General features: G+C 37.4%; 1 protein-coding gene across 5 annotated transcripts in view; it reads right to left on the reverse strand.

The window, feature by feature from the left end:
- Positions 1 to 25,720, reverse strand: part of COL6A6 (collagen type VI alpha 6 chain) — a 136,959-nt gene that overhangs the window by 23,872 nt on the left and 87,367 nt on the right. For 4 of the 5 annotated variants that reach the window (XR_010410559.1, XM_064588002.1, XM_064588005.1 and 1 more), the window contains 8 exons: positions 25,558 to 25,620; positions 24,739 to 24,789; positions 23,017 to 23,052; positions 22,024 to 22,086; positions 12,883 to 12,945; positions 11,745 to 11,780; positions 11,597 to 11,633; positions 5,677 to 6,170 (listed from right to left, as the gene is read on the reverse strand). Coding sequence is in view for 4 of the 5 variants with exons in the window: in XM_064588002.1 (XP_064444072.1) it covers positions 5,677 to 6,170; positions 11,597 to 11,633; positions 11,745 to 11,780; positions 12,883 to 12,945; positions 22,024 to 22,086; positions 23,017 to 23,052; positions 24,739 to 24,789; positions 25,558 to 25,620 (843 nt within the window). In the remaining variant the exon portion in view is untranslated. Of the gene's footprint in view, positions 1 to 5,676; positions 6,171 to 6,203; positions 9,742 to 11,596; positions 11,634 to 11,744; positions 11,781 to 12,882; positions 12,946 to 22,023; positions 22,087 to 23,016; positions 23,053 to 24,738; positions 24,790 to 25,557; positions 25,621 to 25,720 lie in introns of those variants that run through there. The other variant, XM_064588019.1, reaches the window with a different exon arrangement.

Consider the following 25,720-nt stretch of genomic DNA (forward strand, 5'->3'; position numbering starts at 1 on the left):
CCTTGGCACCAATTCTGACTTCTGTATGCCTCTCTAATTCTACTCAAGAGGTGTTTGGAGCCAGTGCTGCTCAGATTTTGGTGGGTCACTGTCAAGAATCTGAATCTTCATTGGTGCTCTTTTGAGGTAAAGTCCTTCAAGAAAGGAGCAAAGAGCTTCTAGCTGATTTGACTAGGAACTCTGAGAGACTGTTAACACCCAAGACATTTTAAAACAAACCAACAAAATATGTTTTCTCAAGTTATAGGCTATGCACACACCTTTGAGTGGGTGGTGAAACTGTGTTTACTTTAAGTTTATATCACGAGTACTATCAATTATTTGCATTAGGATATTGTCTCTTGTTTTGTGACTAAATAAAGCCAAGGGACAATGGGGCTGTCAATAAACAGAAGGATTTATGAGTCTGTGTGTAACCATATCTACTCACAGAATTTTTGAGCTGCTGTGTTTCATAGCAGCTTCATTTATTTGTACGGCATGGCCCAGCCTTTTCTAACTGATGTGCATTTCCCTTTCTGGGCCTGGTTTATCAACCTGTCCATTTGCATGTTCAATGACACTAATAGCAGCATCAGCTCCTTTACAACAACATTTTTGTTAAATAGATTTTAGTTCATCATCAAGCAGATAAATAATAGCAATAGCAATTAGAGCAAAAACTATCATTCTTGAATATTTACTATGCATTAGGCACTGAGGCATGGTGTCCCATCATTTCATCTACACAACAGCTCCGGGAAACAGGCACTGCTTTCCATACTTTATAGATTAATACTCTATTTCAATTCTGTTGTGCTTATTTGACACCTTCATAGAAAATTATGGAGGTGGAAAGGGCCTCAAAAGACACCTGCAGATTGAAAAGTGAAAGGATGGAGAAACATTTATCATGCAAATGGATGTGAAAAGAAAGCTGGGGTAACAATACTTGTATCAGACAAAATAGACTTTAAAACAAAAATGGTAACAAAAGACAAAGGACATTAACAAGCAGATATAACAATTACAAATATTTATGCATCCAACATGGGAGCACCTAAATACTTAAAGCAGTTAATAACACAAAGGAAGTAATCAATAATAATGCAGTAATAATAAGAGACTTTAACACCCCACTTACATCAATGAACAGATCATCCAAACAGAAAAATCAAGGAAATGGTGGCTTTGAATGACACATTGGACCAGATGAATTTAACAGATATATTCAGAATATTCCATCCTAAAACAGCAGAATACACATTCTTCTGAACAGATTCAGAACAGATAACATATTAGGCCACAAAACAAGTCTCAAGAAATTCAAAAAGATCAAAGTCAAACCATGCATTTTTTCCTGATCAAAATGCTATGACACTAGAAATCAGTCACAAGAAAAAAAAATCTAGAAAGAGCATAGATACACGGAGGTTAAACAACATGCTACTAAACAATGAATGGGTCAACCAAGAAATCAAAGAGGAAATGGAAAAATACATGGAGACAAATGAAAATGAAAACACAATAATCCAAATCTTTGGGATGCAGCAAAAGCAGTTCTAGGAAGGAATTTTATAGCAATACAGGCCTACCTTAAGAAGCAAGAAAAATCTCGAACAACCTAATATTACACCAAAAGGAGATAGAAAAGGAAAAACAAAACCCAAAACCAGTAGAAGGAAGGCAATAATAAAGATTAGAGGATAAATAGATGAAATAGAAACTAAAAAACACAATAGAACGGATCAATGACACCAGGACCTGGTTCTTTGAAAAAGACAACAACAACAAAAAATTGATAAGCCAGATTCATCAAAACAGAGAGGACTCAAATAAACAAAATCAGAAATGAAAGAGGAGAAATAACAACTGACAGCACAAAGAATTATAAGAGAATATTATGAAAAATTATATGGCAACAAATTGGACAGCCTAGAAGAAATGGATAAATTCATAGGAACATATAACCTCCCAAAACTGAAGCAGGAAGAAATAGAAAATTTGAACAGACCTATTACCAGTAATGAAATTAAACCAGTAATAAAAAATACTCTCAACAAACAAACTCCAGGACAGATGGCTTCACAGGTGAATTTCACCAAACATTTAAAGAGTTAATACCTATTCTTCTCAAACTATTCCAAAAAATAGAGGAAGGAAAGCTTCCAAATTCATTCTATGAGGCCAGCAATACCCTGATAACAAAACCAGATAAAGACACCACAAAAAAAAAGAGAAATACAGGCCAATATCTCCAGTGAACATAGATGCAAAAATCCTTAATAAAATATCAGCAAACTGAATCCAACAATACATGAAAAAAATAATTCACCGTGATCAAGTGGGATTTATTCCTGGAAAGCAAGGGTGGTTCAATATTCACAAATCAATCAATGTTATACATGACATCAATAAGAAAAAGGATAAGAACCATGTGATAATTTCAATAGATGTGGAAAAAACATTTGACAAAGTACAATACCCATTCATGATAAAAACTCTCAACAAAGTAGGTTTAGAGAGAATATATCTCAACATAATATAGTCATATATGAAAAACCCACAGCTAATATCATAATGCTGAAAAATTGAGAACTTTCCCTAAGGTTAGGAACAAGGCAAGGATGTCCACTCATCACTTTTATTCAACATAGTACTCAAAGTCCTAGCCACAGCAATCAGACAAGAAAAAGTTATAAAAGGCATCCATATTGGTAAGGAAGAAGTAAAGCTGTCACTATTTGCAGATGACATAATACTACATATAGAAAACCCTACAGACTCCCCCAAAAGACTACTAGAACTGATAAATAAATTCCGTTAGTTCACAAATACAAAAGTCAATGTACAGAAATATATTGTATTTCTATACACCAATAATGAAGCAACAGAGAGAGAAATTAAGAAAGCAATCCCATTTATAACGACACCAAAAAGAATAACATACCTAGGAATAAACTTAATGTACGAGATGAAAGACCTATACTCTGAAAACCGTAAGACATTAATGAAAGAAACTGAATATGACATAAATGGAAAGATATTCTATACCCGTGGATTGAAAGAACAAATATTGTTAAAATGTCAGTCCTACCCAAAGCAATCTACAGATTCAATGCAATCCCCATCAAAACATCAACAGCATTTTTCACACAACCAGAACAAATAATCTTAAAATTCGTATGGAACCACAAAAGACCCCAAATAGCCAAAACAATCTTGAAAAAGAAAAACAAAGCTGGAGGTATCACAATTCCAGATTTCAAATTATACTGAAAAGCTATGATAATCAAAACAGTATGGTACTGGCACAAAAATAGACACATAGATCAATGGAACAGGATAGAAAAGCCCAGAAACAAACCCATGATTAATGGTCAATTAATCTTTGGGAAAAAGACAGACTCTTCAACAAATGGTGTTGGGAAAACTGGACAGCTACAAGCAAAAGAGTGAAACTGGACCACTTTCTTACACCATACACAAAAATGAACTCAAAATGGATCAAGGACCTAAATATGAGACCTGAAACCATAAAAATCCTAGAAGAAAGCACAGGCAATAAGTTCTCTGACACTGGTGTAGCAACTTTTTTCTAGATACATCTCCTGAGGCAAGGGGAACAAAAGCAAAAACAAACTATTGGGACTACATCAAAGAAAGAAATTAATGCACAGTGAAGGAAGCAATCAACAAAACCAAAACTCAGCTTATTGAATGGGAGAAGATATTTGCAATTGACATATCCCAAGGGCTATGTATTCAAAATATATAAAAAACTGATATAACTCAACACCCAAAAAACCCAAGTAATCCAATTAAAATGGCAGAAGACATGAACAGACATCTCTCCAAAGAAAACATCCAGATAGCCAATAGACACATGAAAAGATGCTCATCATCACTCATCATCAGGGAAATGTAAATCAGAACTACAATGAGATATTACCTCACACTCATCAGAATTGCTAAAACCAAAACCTCAAGAAACAACAAGTATTAGCAAGGATGTGTAGAAAAAGGAACTCTCATGCTCTGTTGGTGGGAATGTGAACTGGGGCAGCCACTGTGGAAAACAGTATGGAGGTTCCTCAAAAGTTAAAAATAGAACTACCTTGGGGCATCTGGGTGGTTCTGTCAGTTAAACATCTGACTCTTGATCTCAGCTCAGGGTTGTGAGTTCAAGCCCCTCATTGGGCTCCATGCTGGACATGGAGCTTACTTTAAAAAAAAAAAGGAACTACTCTACAATCCAGTAATCACACTACTGGGTATTTACCCAAAGAATATGAAAACACGAATTCAAAGGGATATATGTACCCCTCTGTTTACTGCAGCATTATTATAATAGCCAAATTATGGAAGCAGGCCAAGTATCCACTGATAGATGAATGGATAAAGAAGACATGGTATTATATACAACAGAATATTATTTAGCCATAAAAAGAATGAAATCTTGCCATTTGCAACAACATGGATGGAGCTAGAGAGTATAATGCTAATTGAAGTAAGTCGGTCAGAGAAAGACAAATACCATATGATTTTACTCATATTTATAATTTAAGAAACAAAACAAACCAAAAAATAAGACTCCTAACTATAGAGAACAAACTGGTGGTTACCAGAGGGGGGGATGGTAGGGGGGTGGGTGGGAGAAATAAGTGAAGGGGAATTAAGAATACGCCAATCACAGGGTGCCTCAGTCGGCATCTGGCTCTTGGTTTCTGCTCAGGTCACAATCGCAGGGTTGGGAGATCAAGCCCCACCTCAAGCTCCATGCTCAGCATGGAGTCTGATCCAGATTCTCTCTCTCCCCCTCCTTCTGCCCCTCCCTGCACTCTAGCTCCCTCTCTCAAAATAATTTTTTTTTAAAAGAATACACCTATCATGATGATCACTGAGTAATGTACAGAATTGTTGAATCACTATCTTATACACCTGAAACTTATATAACACTGTATTTACTTTATTGGAATTAAAGTAAAAAACTTATTAAAAAAGAAAGTTCCCCTCACAATAAAAAATTTTTATAACTGTGAACGGTGATAATGTTAATGAGGCTTGTTGTGGTGATCTTTTCACAATATTTACAAATAATGAATCATGTTGCACACCTGAAGCTAATATTATATGTCAGTTTACCTCAAAAAAGGTCCTCTTGATCCCAGGTGGTTTACTTATATAGCCTCCCAACCAAAGAAGCTATAATAACTAAGATGTCTTTTCCTTTATAAAATGTGGATAGTTATATGATTGGTGAAGTTATAAAATCAGCCAATTGGTTTTCATTGTATAGCAACTATTGCAACTGGCCACGTAAGTGACATCAATGAATGTTTACTGGCCTTCCTGATTTAGTAGCTCTATACCCAGAGGCAACTCAGAGAGTTTCTTGGAGAAGCACTAGAATAGCAAACCTGGGTTCAAGTCCTGACATTGCCACTTTTTAGCCATGTGAACCCAGGCATACTGTTGAACCTCTGCAGGCTGTTTTCTCATTGATAAAGTGGGCGAAATAATTATACCTATCCCTTACATACTACCTGTGAGAATTAAACAGGGTAATGCATACAAAGGGTTTCGCATCTTCCTGGTACACAGAAATAAATAGTGTAGTTCAATACTTTCTTACAGAGGCTTTGGAATATAGCCACCCCCCCCCCCCAAGTCATGTGAAAGGCTTAACCATCTTACCGCAAATGCACGCTTGATGGAGGGCACGTTGCTGAATGCGATCACGACCGGAATGATGTCAAGGGCACTGAATTCCATAGTTGCAGTGGTAATGGTCTGGGCATCGGCCGACTGACCGCTGCTGAAGAAGGTGGCGATTCTTCTTGCGTGAGCCCCTGGAAGCGTTCGCTTGAAGACATTTCTGGCGATAAACCTCATCACTTTGCCGATCTCCCTGCTTTCCGAGGACCTCTCGTAAGGAATAGCTTCAATCTCCCTGAGGAGCTGGTTCTTCTTGTAGGCGTCTGAGAAGCGGATGAGGTGCCGGGCGTGAGAGGTATAGGTGAGGATAGCGATGCGTGCGCCCACCGGGCAGCTGTTCTCCCGGACCCTGACGCCCCTCACCAGGGAAGACAGCAGCTCCTTCATGCGCTCAAATTCCTGCTTGGTGACATCTCGAGACTGGTCCAAGGCAAACACCAATTCGGTGGGATGCACGGGGCATTCTGGTTTTCCTAAAGGAAAACCTTATGTAGCATGCTTACTTAAAAAAAAAATTTTTTTTTTTTTTAAAGATACATAGAGGGCGCCTGGGTGGCTCAGTTGGTTAAGCGACTGCCTTCGGCTCAGGTCATGATCCTGGAGTCCCCGGATCGAGTCCCGCATCGGGCTCCCTGCTCAGCGGGGAGTCCGCCTCTCCCTCTGACCCTCCCCACTCTCATGCTATCTCATTCTCTCTCTCAAATAAATAAATCTTAAAAAAAAAAAATAAAAGGATAGAGGGCAAAGTAATTTTAAATGTTAAATATGCAAATATTTAAATAAGCATTAAATGCTAAAATGAGCAGTTGAAACATTAAACGTTTAAATCTTGCATGAAAATGCTATTTTAAAAATTGAATTTGCTTTTTTACATAAAGCCCAAGAGAAAGTATCATTCAATTTGAGTTTTTATGAAATTTGTAAGTTAATGACCGAATTCCTTCTAAGTAATCAAAAGCTCATGGATATGCCTTTTTACTTACAGAAATTGGGTCACTGGTATTATGTTTATTGCTGGAACTTTATACCGTTAGCTAAACTAAAACATACATGTTTTTACTTAATAAGGAAATGTAACAGGAGTTAAGGAAGGAATGGGTCCAAAAGCTCTGTTAATGACTTCAGAGACATTAAGAAGAGAATGGATGTGCAGTATATAGAACAACGCATCAGATGTGGAGAATAGGTGCTGCAGAGACGTGTTAGAGACCTGACCTGATTCTGCACTAGCCATGTGACCTTGTCCCAGCGACTTATCTTCTCTGGGCCTCATTTTGCTCATCTGTAAAATGCCAGTCCTAAGATCAGCCACTGCAAAGCCCTGTATTGAGGATTCAGTGAACCAACACAGGCAAAGCACTTAGGACAACAGGGCCTGGCACATGACAGGTGCTCAGTTAATATCAGCCATTACTATTACAATTATTATTACAGACTTTTTCATTGTGAGAACTATATCACTTAAAAGAATGAGGAAAGCTTTCAGGGATATATTTTTATTTAACAGTTAAAAAGGCAAATTTAACCAATAAATATACCTATTACATAGAGAAACTGAATTGTTAAACTTGAACGTTAAATGTTAATTTCAGATTTATTTCTGGAACCCAATTCATTCATTTTAATCCCGGTACCCTGCATTTATCACAGTTGGCACCTTATTTGTCTGATTATCTGATTAATGTTTTCCTCTCCATGAAGTGTGAAGACAGGGACTGTGTCTCTCCTGATCTGCCAGATTATTACTTCCTGCCATTTATCAGGGTTCTAGTAAATGTTGACTGAATGAAGCAGCAAACAAAGGACAGTTCTTTTGCAGCAGGTACAGGAAGAACAAAACTTTTAAAATGGGGGAGATTCCTGGTATTGAAATGTAGGTTGGTAAAAGAAAATCTCAATGATGCACTTCTCTTGGAGGGGTGCCTCCTCTCATTCAGATGCCAGCAAGTCAGAATCAGAGATAATAAAAGCAGCTTGAGGCCTATCAGCTCTTTATGAGAACTCAGAAACTCAGATTTGTTGGGGCTGGCCTGGGCTGGTCAAGGAGTGAGTCCTCTGCTGTGACCAGCTGTGCTTCCGTCCCGTCTTGGTGCTAGATGATTATCTCCTTCTGGTCCTGGACTCTGTGACCCAATAGGCTAATGGACCAGTAAGAATAAACATTTAACCTCAAACCAAACTGTGCTTCTCAGTGGAGACAGGACATAAGTTATTATTAGCCTCTGAGTCTAACTTAGAAGGCTGAGCAGATGTTAAAAAAAAAATTGAGGTCATGTCAACTTTACAATAAAGGGTGGAAGTATGACTAAACATGAAAGTGGTTCTGCCAGCTTTTTGTTTGGGCTGTGATTTGCATATGGGAACAACACAACAATAATGCCGCTTCAGGTGCAATTTAGAGATAAAGGGAAAAAAGACTCACAGCACTGGCTGAACTATGAAAAAATCCACGTTTTCAGGAAAAAATACCTAAAAGGTAATTCAACTTGCAAAATACATGTTCTGAAATCCAGCAAGCTGCCAGGAAACCAGAAGATTCTGAAGAACGCTGCGCTGGCTTGTGGTGGTACGTAGGAGGCCCTCCTCAAGGCACAGATGACCACACAGAGACCTCGTATGGCTCTGTGGCCATATACCGTATGCTGATGGCTACTGCTTGGCACAGAGCAGGTGATGACAAGGACAGGGAAAGAGAAGCCACTGACATGTACCTAAGGCTCAGCAGTGGCAGCCCTCGAGGCCACCACCACATTTGTCTGGAATACCACCACACCCTCCTAACTAGTCGTCTGGCCTTTAAACTTATCCTCCCCTACAGTCTACTCTTCCATAGTAGCCCAAATAAGTGTTCAAAAATCCTTCATCAGGGGCGCCTGGGTGGCTCAGTCATTAAGCGTCTGCCTTTGGCTCAGGTCATGATCCCAGGGTCCTGGGATCGAGCCCCGCATCAGGCTCCCTGCTCGGCGGGAAGCCTGCTTCTCCCTCTCCCACTCCCCCTGCTTGTGTTGCCTCTCTCACTGTGTCTCTCTCTGTCAAATAAATAAATAAAATCTTTAAAAAAAAAAATCCTTCATCAGCTCATGTTCTTCCTTCAATACTTTGGATAAACTCTTCAATACCCTCTCATTCCAATTTGAATACAATCCACCCTCCCTATTTGAATCTAAAAAGTTCAGCTTGACCTGGCTTCTGCTTGCTTCATTTTTTCACAAGCCAATCTCCCCTTCCCTCACTGGACTTGCACCAGTTCCCAGGAAATGCCTATGTCTGTCTTGTATCATGGCCATTGCACTTGCTCCTCTTTCTCCTGGCTCTTGTAAAGCTGGCTTCTTTTTATTCTTCAGTCCAAACTCTAATGTCACTGCCTCAAAGAGGAGCCCTCCATCCTAAAGCAACTCTCCCCTCCCCTAACATTATTCTGTGACAGAGCATCCTATTCTTTATCTCTTTCACAGCAACTATAGGATTCTGTATTTCTTTGACGTGTTTATCATCTGGATCCTCTGCTGGAATGGAAGCTTCTGAAGAAAAGAATTATGTCCATCTTATTCAGCCCTGTTCCCCAGTGCCTAGTACATAATATGCTTTCAATAAATATTTGTTGAGTGAGTGAAGATGCAACCAGAGGGCATGGATTGATGGGTTTAGACAAAAGGTATAGGGTATAAAGGTGTAAGAGGGTAACTGCTGTTACATCTAAATTCTTAACCACTAGACTACAGAGACAATAGAGAAAATGAAGGGAAGGAGACATATTATTACAAAAGACCTAATGGTAACATAAATAGTATAATGTTAGTCATTAAAATATTAATAAAAAAATCAAACTACTTGGTTGAGAAACAGCTGTGAGACTCAGCTAAAGCAGAGTGATTTATTGGAGGCAGGTCTGTGCTACCAGTATGAGGCAGCAAAGACAGCTCAGATAAAATTTATATTATTTGGCAGGCAACACATTGTTTTGACTCCTCTTTCCAGATGTAGGACATTTTGGAGCTTGATTATAACTTGCTGTAAATAAAGATTACTCACCATGTCCGCCAGCTGGGGGAGAAGAACAAAGGAGATTGGGTTATTATTTGGTAGAACAAAGTTCTGTACTGTGTAGGGAAATCATGGCAGTAGAAGCTCTGCCCTGTGTGCTTTTCGTAGATGACTCAAACATTGAGGCAACAGAAAGGGTCTGGAGAAAATGCAGACGGATCCCAGCATCTTGGCAAAAACAAGACAGGATGGGAGAAGTGGGACAATATATAGCCGTAAATCAGTAGCCTGCAGCCAACTGTCAGAGGGAAAGAACCTTTGCCTGGGAAAGAACGTTACAGTGCAGAGAGGTGCACTGAATTTGGAAAGGTTAAAAGGTTCTAACCTCTCTTTATTCTAATTTTTCTCCATGTAGAGATCTATAGATATGGATTTTATATATATGCACATATATAAGTCTGTACAGATAGGTATTTGTGTATGTGTGTAAACATTAGAGATGGGTTTACTCTGAAGCAGATGAAGCATAAATATGCTTTAGGTCTGCACTGTCCAATATGGAAGTCACTAGCCACATGTGACTATTTAAATTTTAATTAAAATTAAATGTATTAATTTCAGCTTCTCAGTAGCACTAACCACCTTTCAAGTACCCAAAGTCACAGGCTAGTGGCTAGCGGCTACCATATTGAACAGTGTGGTAGAACACCTCCATCACTGCAGAAAGTTCTATTGCTTTAGACATCTCACCTTCTCATTTGCCCAGTGCAAGACCCTGAGAAGGGACTAGCCATGTGTTCACGTGATCATGTGCTTTTACAATATGCAAAAGTTGTTGGTTGTGATTTCTTTTCTTGTTCTAAACAACACTTTCTTTTGAAATAATTTTGTACCTACTTTTGGATTTATAATTTTGTATTGAGCCTCTCAAATTATAAAAGATTGGGCCTCATCACACTTGGATCTACCTTTGAGTCATTATAGTTCACATGGCTCTAATGTTAAAAAGTGAACTGTATTAAGTCAGCCCAAAGCAACCAGCCTTCATGACTTATCATATATGTTTTGATTTTTCATCATGGGTGGTTCCATTTTGGTACAAAAAGGTAGAGTTGAGTCAACACTGCATTCAAAGCTTTAAAAAGTTTGTCTTTGAGACCAAGGCCCTCTATAGAAATGGGCTCTAAAAGACCTCAAAGGAATTTTTCATTCATGGTGTTTATTTGGGAAGTCATCACATATTTGTAAATAAACACTAAAGTCAATTCTTCCCTCATATGTGGAATTCCTTTAATGATGCTAACATATATTTTGATAGAAGACACTGCTATAGGAGTCTTAAAACAAATTCAAAAGAGCATTTGCCAAATCAAAATGCCTTTTTGCTTTAAAAATTTGGAGAAAAAACATATAAGCAAAATGAGTAATTTTATAAGTAAATCAATCATTCCAACGAAAAGTAATCAAGCATACCTTTCCAGAAAAGAATAAACAATAAACCAAAGTAAGTGCTCCCACCCATCAGGACACCTTATTATCCACAGCTAGCTTTCACACCTGGTGAATTCAATCCTGTGTTACTGTCAGGTGTTAATCATTTTTAAAAGTTCAATGTGACTCTCCATTGATTGATTTCACCATCAGAAGAGTTCTGACCTCATACCTCAATTTTCCCTAGGTTAAAAGCACTAGATATAGTATTAATTAGTGCTTGGAACAGGTTCTAATAGACATGAAGGCAGTCAGAGAAGGAGTTAATAGTCACCAATCTATGTTGACTCAAAATATATGCAGTGACATCTCTAATGTTAAGAGATTGGCTGGTAAATTGGCTCAATTCTGAGTTCAGACTTCACTGCTCTTCTTCTACGAATGCTTTGACAACTTGGGTGATCAATTTAAGCAGGATACTTACGGCTATGGTCCCGTACATACTGAATGAGCTCACACATCTGCAATTCAAAAATAAAACAAAGAATTAACCAACCGACTGCCAGGTCTTCAAGTCTAAAAATAAATATAACGGAGTACAGAGCATTCTTTTGGAGTCAGGAGATACATACAGAAAATGAAGCCAATCCTCTGGCCCCTTTCACACCCTAGGAAACAAAAGAAATGTAGTCTCATTGCTCTGCACACACTCATCAGTAGCCAGAATGTGCATTAACCTCAGAAAGTGAAGCTTTCTAAAGTTTTTATTCTTATTAAGTTAGAGGGAAAAAAGAATACATGTAGAACGATCCTCATTGCTGAATTAAGAGTAACATTCATCTAGCAAGCTTGATGAACACAAACCTCTAAAGGCCACCTTCCTCCAGCCCCATCTGTGGACAACAAGGGTCATTCAAAATCTAAGGATGGAGCTGAATACTTAACACTGGCAAGAAGAGCTTTGAAGCAGGTTTATGGCTTAGATATAGATAAGGCTGAACCATCTATTATAACTGCCCATCCTTAAGGGACAGAGTTCCTCAACCCCATACTTTGCCTTGGCCACTGAACAGCAGCTGAACTGAATCTTCCTGTTTCCATCATTGGTTGGATGACAAAGGGACCAGACTCAAACTGTATCTGGAAAGGTAATCCCAATAGTCTTCCAAAAGTGAATGAATGAATATATATATATTCATTCATATATATATATGTGTGTGTGTGTGTGTGTGTGTGTGTATATCTGTCTGGATTGGGCATAGAAAGAACAAAGTGGAATTGGTTTTAATTTCACAGGTTCAATTCCATCTCTGGAACAGGAAGAGTCTGGCTGTTCTCAAAGAGAGACATCCAAGGAAAAATGCAGTGAAGTCCCACCCAAACTCCTGGAGAAAATAAGTTCCATGTGAATACAACTTTGATCATTTATTCCCTGTTTATTAATTTCCTCTCACTTCCCTTCATTCACTAACCACTTACTGAATATAGGAAGAGGACAAGGACTGGGCAAATAAAATTCACCAATAATTGAGAAATCACATTTTAGTCCAATACTTTTCATTTCCTCTCTCAAATTACCCTTATCTCATGAGAAATGGTGACTAATATTTAATCATTTCTCCCTCATATCTCTAAGCACATAAATGCAGAAAAACAGTGAAAATAGTTACCAAGTGCAAAGACAGAAAGCATGCACATTTGGACAATGAAGACTCCATGCACTTTTTATTTAGAAAAGGATCTGGTGTGATTTATGACTTTTCAACTTACCTTGCGTCCAGGAGGTCCTGGCTCCCCAGGGGATCCCATCTCTCCTGGAGGCCCAGTGGATATCTCAAAGCAAAATTCATTCATTTATTTATTTTTTTAAAGATTTATTTACTCATTTATTTGAGAGAGAGAGAAAGAGACAGCGAGAGAGAGACAGTGAGAGAGGGAACACAAGCAGGGGGAGTGGGAGAGGGAGAAGCAGGCTTCACGCTGAGCAGGGAGCCCGGTGCGGGGCTCGATCCCAGTGCGATCATGACCTGAGCCGAAGGCAGACGCTTAAGGACTGAGCCACCCAGGCACCCCCAAGATTCATTTATTTTAAAATTATATTTATACATATATGTATGAGGTTTGTGGGTTTTATTTTTTATAGATTATTTCTTTCACAGAGCGAGCAAGCTTGCGAGCGTGCATGCGCACAAGCGGGGAGATCAGAAGGAGAAGCAGACTCGTGCTGAGCAGGGGAGCCTGATGCGGGACTTGATCCCAGGACTCTGAGATCATGACCCAGCGGAAGGCAGACGCTTAACCAATGGAACCACTGAGGCATCCCTAATGCTTGTGAGTGTGTTTTAAATGTCAAAGGTAATGCACTTTTATTTTAGAACATTGAGAGTTTTCCAAAAAGTACACAAAAGGAAAAAAATCTTTAGCAATTCTTTTGCTTCCAGATAATCCTTGTTAACATTTGGTGTCTTCTAGTCTTTTACTTTTTTATTCTTTTGGTATTTTTATATGTTTACATCTACATATATTCTTTTAAAATATAATTTTATACTTTTCTGTTATCTTTTAAACTGAATGTATCTCTTGAATTTTCACATTATTAAGTTTTGGGGGGGGCAAAATCATTTTTAATGGCTGCATAATATTCCATCACACAGATGTACCATGATTTCTTTCATCAGTCCCTTATTGTTGGCATTTAGGTTTGCTGTTGTTGTAATAAGCAACACCAAGAAAAATTATATGTGCAATTCTGATTATTTCCTTAGGGAAGATTGCTAGAACTGGAGTTGCTAGATCAAAGGAGAAATTTTTATCTAAATGAGACAGTAGATGACAACAAATAAATGAACAAAAAACCCAGAAAAACAAAAATTTAAATATAAGACCCCTGAAACAACAGGAAGAAAACACTTAAAAATTGGCTGGAGACATTTGTAGTGAAATGAGGAATAACAGCAGTAATAAAAACAATTGTTGACTACTTACTATATGCCAAGAATTCTTCCATGTGCATTTAACAATATCATTTATCATAAAGAAGACTAAAATTTAATTTAAAAATTAGGGCAATATTCCTTAGTTCATTCAAAATGCCATGGGATTTATAAACTTCACAGGAATGGAAAAATGAAGTTGTCTAAAATCAACTTAATTTGTACAAGCATTACCTGTGACACAGGGAATAACTGTTGATGTCCTTTGGGTATTCGGGTATTCTACAGTGTGCTGAGCTGAGTGAAAAAAAACCTCACTGGTCATATTTTGTTTAGGAGATATAGACTAACCTCCCAGGAAAAAAAAATGGCAGACTGAACATATGCATTGACTTCTGCTCCCTCTCAATGTCATTAAAATGATAGTAAGTAGATTTTTTTAAAAGGCCAAAAAAAAAAAAAAATGGGGAGCATGAGAAAGAAAACAATAGCCACAAACTTCCAGAGGCTAGAAAGCAGATGTATATTTGTTAAATGACTTAGCAGATCTGAAAAAGCTGTATCCTAAGCCAGTAGCAGGGAAAGCCAAGAATCCATTCCCAGAAAGCTCAAGAATTGGCAGGACCAGGTACCTCCAAAAGAGGAGGTGAAGGGGAGGGGCTAAATAAGGAGGACTGGTTGAAAATCATTTTAGGAATTCTCCAGTCTCCTCTCCATTCTCTGCAACTGGATGAATGAATATCCTCTTTTCCACTCCAAAACAGACAGAAGTAAAGCTGAGGGATCTGCACCAGGGAACTCCAGGCAGAGTTGAGGGCCCATGGTACCCTCCTGAAAACAGGGTGATCCAATGAAGATATGTGAAATAGACATGAGACCCCTCAGGGGGTTTCTTTTCCTTGTGGCTTCATGAAAACTATAGCCAGACCTTCATCCTCAGGCAGGAAATTGAAATAATCTTCTCAGGGGAATCTGACCAAAGAAGGAAGACCTAAAGATATGGATATCAGAGGTCTGCTAAGTAAAGAACTCAGCCAGATTACTCTTCAGTAAAACTTATAGTTGATCAGCTTTACCAATGTCTTTGGGGCTTCCAATTAGCCTTTTTGTCTTTAATTCTTAAATAGGAAGAGATAATCCATTCTCCAGACATGCTGGAAATAGAGATCAATATAGAAAAAAAACTACAGGAAAAAGACTATGTTGGACAAAGAAGATTGTAAAAATACTAATATATATCCTCAGAAAGCTAAGAGAAGATTTTTCAACCATAAAACAAGACAGGATAGTATAAAAAATATTTGGAGAATAAAAACAAGCTCTTTAAAATTAAATCATGAGAGAAGCATTGTGAAATAAAGAAATCTCCCAGAAAAACCCTCAGTTTGTTTCCCAGAGTCCATAGTCTCTCATGTTTCATCTCCCCCTCTGATTCCCCCACCTTCATTTTTCCCTTTCTTCTCCTAATGTCCTCCATGCTATTCCTTATGTTCCACAAATAAGTGAAACCATATGATAATTGACTTTCTCTGCTTGACTTATTTCACTTGGCATAATCTCCTCCAGTTCCATCCATGTTGATACACAAGTTGGGTATTCATCCTTTCTGATGGCTGAGTAATATTCCATTGCATACATGGACCACATCTTCTTTATCCACTCATCTGTTGAAGGGCATCTCAGCTCCTTCCACAATTTGGCTATTGTGGACATTGCTGCTATGAACATTGGGGGTTGCATGTGGCCCTTCTTTTCATTACATCTGTATCTTTGGGGTAAATGTCCAGTAGTGTAATTCCTAGGTCATAGGGTAGCTCTATTTTTAACTTTTTGAGGTACCTCCACACTGTTTTCCAAAGGAGCTGTATCAGCTTGCATTCCCCCCAACAGTGTAAGAGGGTTCCCCTTTCTCCACAACCTCTCCAACATTTGTTGTTTCTTGCCTTGTCAATGATGTATGTATGGTGACTAACATAATAAAATTAAAAAAACAAATATTAAAAAAAAAGAAATCTCCCAGAAAAGTAGAGCAAAAAGACAACCTGAGAAATAGGAGAGAAGAAAGAGATAAGGGGCAGAGGGGATTGCCTTTTTTTTCCCCCTCTCATATGAAAACCTTGTGAAATTATTTGACTCTTTAAATCAGTGGTTCTCAACTAGGGAGAATTTTGTGCCTCCCCACCTACCCCAAGGGGAGATCTGACAATGTCTGGAGACATTTTTGGCTGTCATAATGGGGAAGGGTGGAGAAGGGCAGTGCCACTGATGTCTAGTGGGTAGAGGCCAGAGAAGTTACTAAACATCCTGCAATGCACAGGACAGCCCCCACAACTAAGAATTATCCAGCCTAAAATGTTAATAGTGCTGAGATGAAGATATCCTGCTTTAAAGTATGTGCATGTGTAAAACTGGTAAATATATAAATACACACACACACATATATACCACACATATACACACACACATAATAAGGTTAAAAATCATGAGAAATTAAAAAAAAATCCTTCAGTTGGGAGGAAAAAACAAGGTGAAAATTTAAAAAACAAACTAAAAATGTAATCATTCCAAGAAAACTGAAGAGGCACTCAAAATTGAAGGTAAAACTTTATCAATAGAAGCTTCTACCAATAGAAACTTCAGCTCTTTCAGAAGGAAAACCTGGAAGTTTTCAGTGTCTAAATTTCAACTTCAAACTCAGAAATATTTACATAGATAGGGGAAAAGCAACTTGGCAGGTGAAATAAGAAGTTACAAACAGTGATTAATTGTGGGGAAAAAAGAAATTCAAGTAATCAAAGGCCAAAAGAAAAAGTTCACATGCTTCCCACTGGTTGTTTTATAAAAATGATTAATGTGGCATTGGGGGACAAGAACCCAACAAACAGCTGAACTTGTTAGCATGCTTCCAATGTTCAAGAGTAAAGTACTTTGTTAACAAGCCAAGGGAAAGGATTCAGAGATATTTCAATGCAGATGACATGTGGATTAATTTGAAAGTCTTTTCCAATTACCTTTCTAATTATATCAGTCATTTTTTTGAAATCATAATGTTAAAGGACAGTCATCCAAAAACATGCATGAGGAAAAGAATTATAGCTGAGATGCAATCCTCTTAGGAGAAGCAGGATGGAGGGAAAGAGAAGTTTTTTTATTTTGTATCCCTAAAACCCAATAAATAATGACTACACAGGCAAGAGGTGTCCAAGATGGTGTCATAGTTAGACCCTGAACTCACCTCCTCCCAAGGACACACCGAATCTATAACTACCTAGAGAGCAATTCCTCCTGAAAAAGAACAGAGGGCTGACTGAACAGCTTCTGCACAACAAAGGATAAAGGGACCACAAAGAGAATGGCAGGAGAGATGGAGACACAGTAACCATGGAAACCCCACCCCTGATGCTATGAACTACAGTGCTATGAACATTCTCCAGGATAGATTACATTAGGCTACAAAACAAATATCAATAAATTTAAGAAAACTGAAATTATATCAAACATCTTTCCCACCCACAATGGGATGAAACTAGAAATCAATCACAAGAAAACTGGAAAAAACCACAAATACATGGAGGCTAAACAACATGCTATTAAACAACCAGTGGGTCAATGAAGAAATCAAAGAGGAAATCAAAAAATACCTGGAGACAAATGAAAATTGAAACACAATGGTTCAAAATCTTGGGGATGCAGTAAAAGCAGTTCTAAGGGGGAAGTTTGTAACAATACAGGCCTACCTCAATAAAAGAGAAAAATCTCAAATAAATAATCTAACTTACACCTAAAGGATCAAGGAAAAAAAAAAAAAAACAAAGCAAGTCCAAAGTTAGAAGGAAGGAAATTATAAAGAGCAGAGCAGAAATAAATGAAATAGAGGCTAAAAAGCCTATAGGAAACATTAATGAAACTAGGAGCTGGTTCTTTGAAGAGCTAAACAATATTGATAAACCTTAACCAGACTCATCAAGAAAAAAAGACTCAAATTAGAAATATGAGAGAAGATACAACTGACACTACAGAGTACAAAGGATCATAAGAGACTAATCTGAAAAACTACATAACAACAAACTGGACAACCTAGAAGAAATGGATAAATTCCTAGAAACATTGTTTCCAAGACTGAATCAAAAAAGAAAATCTGAACAGACCAATGACCAGTAATGAAACTGAAAAACTCCAAAAAACCCCAAATATCCAGGACCAGGTGGCTTCACAGGTGAATTCTACCAAATGTTTAAAGAAGAATTAATACTTATTCTTCTCAAACTACTCCAAAAAACAGAAGAGGAAGGAAAACTTCCAAATTCATTCTATGAGGGCAGCATTACCTTTATACCAAAACTGGAAAAAAAAAAACCCCACTACAAACAAAGAAAATTACAGGCCAATATCCCTGATAAATATAGATGCAAAAGTTCTCAACAAAATATTAGCAAATCTAATTCAACAATACTCATCCACCACAATCAAGTGGGATTTGTTCCAGGATACAAGACTAGTTCAATACCCACAAATAAAACAACATGATACCAACACATTAACAAATGAATAAAATCATATGACAAAATTCAGCATCCATTTATGACAAAAACTCTCAACAAAATGAGTTTAGAGGGAATATACCTAACCTAATAAAAGCCACATATAAAAAATCCACAACTAACATCATACTCAATGGTAAAAAACCAAAAGCATTTCCTCTAAGATCAGGAACAATACAAGGATGTCCACTCTCACCATCTTTATTCAACATAGTCCTGGAAATCTGAGCTGCAGCAATCAGACAAGTAAAAAAAGACATCCAAATTGGTAAGGAAGAAATAAAACTGTCACTATTTGCAGATGACACGATGTTAAATATTGAAAACCTTAACAACTCCATCAGAAAACTATTAGAATAAAGGAATTCAGTAAAGTCACAGGATACAAAATATAAGAAATTTCTTGCTTTTCTATACATTAATAACAAGGTAGCAGAAAGAGAAATTAAGAAAACAATCCCACTTACAATTGCATCAAAAAGAATAAAATGCCCAGGAAGACATTTAACCAAGGAGGTGAAAGGCCTATACTATGAAAATTATAGGACATTGATGGATGAAACTGAAGATGACACAAGCAAGTAGAAAGATATCCTATGCTCATGGGTTGGAAGAATTAGAATGTTAAAATGTCCATACTACCCAAAGCAATCTACACAGTTCAATGCAATCCCTTTCAAAATACCAGTGGTATTTTTCACAGAACTAGAACAAGTAATCCTAAAATTTGTATGGAACCATAAAAGACCGTGAGTAGCCAAAGCAATTTTGAGAAAGAAAAACAAAGTTGGAGGTATCACAATGTCAGATTTCAAGATATACTACAAAGCTGTAGTAATCAAAACAATATGGTATTGGCACAAAAATAGACAAATAGCTCAATGGAACAGAATGGAAAACCCAGAAATAAACCTATGCTTATATGGGCAATTAATCTATGACCAAAGAGGCAGGTATATACAATGGGGAAAAGACAGTCTCTTCAACAAATGGTGCTGGGAAAACTGGGCAGATACATGCAAAGAATGAAACTGGACCAATGTCTTATACCATACACAAACTCAAAATGGATTAAGGACCTAAATGTAAGACTTGAAATCATAAAACTCCTAAAAGAAAACATAAGCACTAATCTTCTAGATCTGTCTGCAAGGGAAACAAAAGCAAAAATAAATAATTGGGACTATTATCAAACTAAAAAGCTTTTGTGCAATGAAGGAAACCTGCAACAAAATGAAAAGGCAACCTACTGAATGAAAGAAGATATTTGCAAATGGTATATCCCATAAGGGGTTAATATCCAAAATATATAAAGAACCCATACAACTCAACACACACACAAACATCTGATCAAAAAATGGGCAGAGGACTTGAACAGACATTTCTCTGAAGCTGTACAGATGGCCAACAGACACATGAAAAGATGCTTAACATCACTAATCATCAGGAAAATGCAAATCAAAACCACAGTGAGATATCACCTTACCAGTCAGAATAACTGGTATCAAAAAGATAAGAAATAACAAGTGTTGTCAAGGATATGGAGAAAAGGAAACCCTGGTGCACTGCTGGCAGAAATGCAAATTGTTGTGGCCAGTATGGAAAACAGTATGGAGGTTCCTCAAAAAATTAAAAATAGAAACACAATATGACTCAGTAATTCCACTTCTGGGTGTTCACCCAAAGAAAACAAAAAACAGTAATTTGAAAAGAGACCTGCACCCCTATGTTTACTGCAGTATTATTTACAATATCTAAGATATGGAAGCAATAGATGAATGGATAAAGAATGGATATACATACACACACAATATGAGATATATATCTGTATATATATATATACATACACACATACATACATATACATGTATATACACACACACAATGGACTATCATTCAACCATAAAAAAGAATAAAATTTTGCCATTTGTGACAATATGGACGGACCTAAAAGGTATTATGCCAAGTGAAATAGGTCAGAGAAAGACAAATACCGTATGATTTCATTTATATGTGGAATCTAAAAAAACAGCACAAATGAATAAAGAAAAAACCAGAACAAAACAGAAAAACAAAATAGAAATAGACTCATAAATACAGAGGACAAACTGGTTGTTGCCAGAGGGGTGGTGGGTGGAGGAATGGGTGAAATGGGTGAAGGGGGTTAAGAGGTACAAATTTCCAGTTATAAAATAAGTCACAGAGATGAAAAGTACAGCATAGGGAATATAGTCAATATTACTATAATAACATTATATGGTGACAGATGGTGACTATACATCGTGGTGAGCATTTTGTAATCTATATAGTTATTGAATCACTATGTTGTACACCTGAAACTAATCTTGTATATCAACTATATTTCAATAAAATTTTAAAAACCCTGGAAAGAGAGTCACAGAGGTGGAAATGGTCAAGTGTAATGCAAAAGAGAATGAACACATAGGAGAGCAAAGAAGCTGCTATAGGATCCCTTAGAAGAGCGGGCAATTAAACAATGAGCTAGGAAAAACAACAATCTCTGTACATAAAGTTCTTGTTATACTTAATAAAAAATCAGATCAGAATAGAATTCAGTACAATGACAAAACTGGAAAACCACCTCAAGTATCAAGTTATATCACTTTGTTTTTCTTTTCCTGCTAATTAACATGGTGTTAAGATCAGGTTACCCAATAGAGCTGTGCTGAAGAAAAGAAACAATTTTATTGAGAGGCAATTAGTAGAAGAATGTCCCTTTCACAAAGCAGCCATGTCATTTATACACAGTGTAAATATAGAGTCAACAAATGCAAAAATCCATTCTTAACCCACTGGAACCCAAATATGCTGATGTCTATGAGCTACATTGGACACTTTTGTTCATTCTGAGTGATCCAAACCTTTAGGAAATTTCCAAGTCCTTCTATGGAATAACAAGGACATATTCAGTCATAAATGGAAATTTCTCATGAAAGTTAAGACATACTCTCTTAAGCTAAATGGGAAGAGGACCTTTTAGGGTATAACTCATTAAAAGTAGTTTAACAAAACCTTAACAGTGAAGAACAAGATGCCAGGGGGGCATTAGGCTGCACTAAATCTGCCAGGGAAATGGGATTAAACTAACCATATTTTGCCAGTGCAAAACTGTTTTTGACCACAAGGATTCCTAAAACAAAATCTTATTTCCAGAGTTAAGAATGGTACATTGGCAGCCAGAACAGGTGAACTTGTTCACTAAAAGCAAACACTACTTTGCCTTCTTGCTGGCGTTGGAGGATGAGTCATATATCCATCTCCCTTCCCCAGGTTTGCCTTAAGAATACACACACACACACACACACACATTTTGCAAGTCTTGAGGGAACAAGTGACAACTCAAATGATTGTAAAAGCATGAAAAGGACTTCCCAAAGTAGCCGAGGTGGTAAGGCATTGGAATCTAAGAAGCTTACCGTCTTGCCTCTAGCTCCCTTGGGTCCAGTTTCTCCTGGACCCCCAGGGTCCCCAATCTCACCCTAAATAAGTTCAGAAAAATACAATGGTAATTAAAATCAAAGAGCTATATCTCAATGTGTTTTTAAACTTATTCCAACATGAAGACATTTTTCATACACATTTTAATCTTCAACAGTCTTCTTTGAAGTGTCTGCCCTCTTTTCCCACCTCTCGCCTCTCCCTTCATTTTTATAGCTCTCTACACAGCACGCTGCAGCCTCACTGTTTGACTTCTGTCTCCCTCTCTCCAGCCACAACACAGCCTCCTCTGAGACATGAACACCGCCCTTTATTTTGTCCCCTGATCCTATCACAGGACCTGGCATTTACTGAACTCAGTAAATGTTTCTAGTAAAAGTGAAGGCATTAGTAGAAGGCATCATTACTAATGTATTATTGGAAGGTGACTTATAATCACACTGGAAAAACTGAGCCAGGTGAAGAATTCAGGTTTTGGTTTTCCTTACATTTTACTTTCCTTTGAGCAAAGAAGAAAATACATATGATAGAGGAGAAGGAGTCCATGTGAGAAGAAGAAAAATAAGGATGATTTCTTCCTTTACTTATGAATTTAAAAAGTAGAAATGAAATTTTTTAAAAAGCCTGCTTCTTTCTTCCCCCATTTTCCTCATAAAGGTTTCCTTTCTCTTTCTCTCTCTCTCTCTTTTTTTTAAGAGAGAGAACGTGTGCATGCAAGTGAGGAGGGGTGGGAGCAGAGGGAGAGAGAGAATCCCACACTGAGTGTGCAGCCCAATGCCGGGCTTGATCTCACAACCCCAAGATGACCTGAGCCAAGATCAAGACTTGGACGCCTAACTGATTGAGCTACCCAGGAGCCCCTGAAGCTTCTTTTAATTCATTTATAATTATTCTTCTATTGTCCTATGATACATTTCATAGCCTCAGGAGTATTTCTGATTGATCTCTGCTTAATACGAAGTACACAGTACCTTAGGTCCACTTTCTCCAGGAAATCCTTCTTGCCCCTATAATTGACAGTATGGAAAATTAATATACGCACACATCACCAAGGTAGGTTCGTGCTGACTTTAATCTTACCTGCTGCCTTATTTGGTTTTAGTATCTCTGAATCAAGAAAGGGCCAAAACAACTGAAAACAAAACTGTACAGCACAATTTGAGAAACTAGCTCCAATTCCTAAATTAAGCTATTTATACCAAAATATCATGACAACCTAGAAAAATGGATAAATGTGCACATCTCAGGATTTATATAAATCAGCTCTCCTTCTACCGAAGGCATTTGACAGGATAGCTGGCTAGATGGCAAAGTGTTTCTGAAACAGTCTTAACACATATATCAGTGGAGACAGGTGAGAAGCCTAGAACCTAAACTTGATCATTGGTTTTCCAGTCCTCTGTTTACCTTACTTAGTCCACGGACTATTATTGAAGACATCTGACAATCTCCCCATTTGATGAAAAAAAAGTTTATTTAAAATAAAGTTTAGTTTCTATTACAAGTAGTATCTCCTCAAACATATATAAAATACAAAAGAATAGAAAGAAGAAAAATCATCTAAAATCGCACTACCCAGAACCATTATAAATGTTTTATCATATTTTCTTTAAGCTCTTCAAAATGCATTTTTAGCACAATTGGGATAAATATTCTTGATTTTTTTTATATCCTGATTTTTTACTTGATTGTGTCACATAATTTCTTTACATGATTATAAACTCCATAAAAATTCATTTTAAAGAGTGGCTAATATTCTAGTGCTATAAGCTACTTAATATTTCCCTTTATCAGATACTGAGATTTTCAATTAATTCTCTATTCTAAAGAGAAATTTCACTGGAAATGTCTCATTCATTAGTAATTTCTTTTTTCAAAAAAAGTTTAGCTTTTTGGGGTTTGTTTATCCTTCCAGACGGCCTCTTGCAATATTCCTAGTGGGATTTCACTTGGAATTAAATCAATCCTTTATAATCTTTTAGACTTTCCAACAAGAATTTGGATGTCTTCATTTAGTGAAGTTTTATATTTCAGTCATTTTTTTGTCCTAGGTCTCAAACATTTTGCAGAAAGGATATTCTTAACTCTATTATGTTTTTTGTGGGTATTGTTATTATGGTTTCTAAGTGGTAATTGTTAGTATATAGGAATCACTGGTTTTGTAAATTTATCTACCTTACTTCCAGACACTTAAATATTCAAAATATAAAGTTATAATTCTGAAATGAAGTTAAAAGTTTTTATTTTTGAGTTATTGCTTGGCCCAATGCATTTAGAAAAACCCTGTAAAACCTCTTACTAATGGTTAAACATATTAAGAAGAGAACAAACTTTGCAATGCCTCCCTAAGTAAACCCAAGCACAGAGCTGCTAAGAATATAAATGCACTGTTCGGCCGGAACAAGTCAGGCCCTGGCTGCACATCTTTGCAAAGGAACAGAAAATTATTTTCAAGTTTCAGTTGTTGCCTGCACCTTAAGCCATCAAATTGTTTTTTCTTTTACCACATCCTCCAAGGGATATCAACAAATAAATTATCAAAATCTACCTCTAAATGTCCAAGACTGCCCTAGTCACTGCCTATTCTCCTCTTAAATATGGCAAAAAAAAAAAAAAAAAAAAAAAGACCAGCAAACTCAAAACAAGCAACAAAAAATAAATCGAAATGCCCAGCTTCCAGTCATGTGTCTTACCTTTGCTCCTTTACTTCCAATGCTACCATAACCTGGGTTGCCATCACCACCCTGTAAACAAAGGCATTAATTACAAATATCCCAGACTACAAATTGGAGACAGGCTTACTCACACAAGAACAAAACACCCAGTTTTTTGGCTTGATTAGGAGAAAGTAGGAAGCAGGATTCTCACTCTGGGGCTGGCCACGAACATTTGGTGATAATGGTACTAAAGGCATCTCTCAGTGACAGATATCGACCGTGCACTGTCCCTGAGGCTCACTTGTATCATCTGTAAAATGGGACTAAAAATTATCACCACTCATGGTATTATTATGAAGACGGAATGGGAAAATTTCAGGCATACAGTAATCTCAATAAAAAGAGGCAGTGGTGTTAGCTCTTCTGTTTGACGCCTGTATTTTAATACCTTAGCTCTAATCCATTTTCAGTTTTCTAGATGAGAATAAGACCTCCTAAATGCAGTGGCTACTGTCGGACCCTGGCAGAAGGTCTTTGTGAGAAGTCCTGAGCCCTGGGGGAGTGTGGGCTGGGTTTCTGATGAATACGTTCTGATGGGAGGAAAGAATGGAAGAAGGGTTATGGGGATGCTAAAGACAAGTTTTGTCCAATTTATCATTTGGCTTCAAAAGCATCCCTGTCGGGATGTTTTGTACCTGGGAAATTTGGCCAAGGAACTAATCCAAGTTGAGGATAATATCCCAATTTCCAGAAAGCTATCAGGCTAGACTGGGGTGGTATCCTTAATGCACATGGGATATCTGTTGAACTAAAAGATTCCAAGGGCCAGGTCAAAAGTAGTGATCCAATACAAACCGGCAAGCCTCGAGGACCCAGGAGGCCAATAGCTCCTTTTTCTCCCAAATCTCCAGGTTCTCCCTGTCAAACAGAACAACGAAACATATCCTCATTAGTTTGTTGTTGCTTTTTTTCTTTTGTAAAGGAAACTGAAAGTGATGGTACTAAGACAACAGTTAGT

This window comes from Mirounga angustirostris, unplaced genomic scaffold (assembly GCF_029215605.1).
Source record: "Mirounga angustirostris isolate CCGP_5_RB_7025 unplaced genomic scaffold, mMirAng1.0.hap1 SCAF_1, whole genome shotgun sequence".
NCBI lineage: Eukaryota > Metazoa > Chordata > Mammalia > Carnivora > Phocidae > Mirounga > Mirounga angustirostris.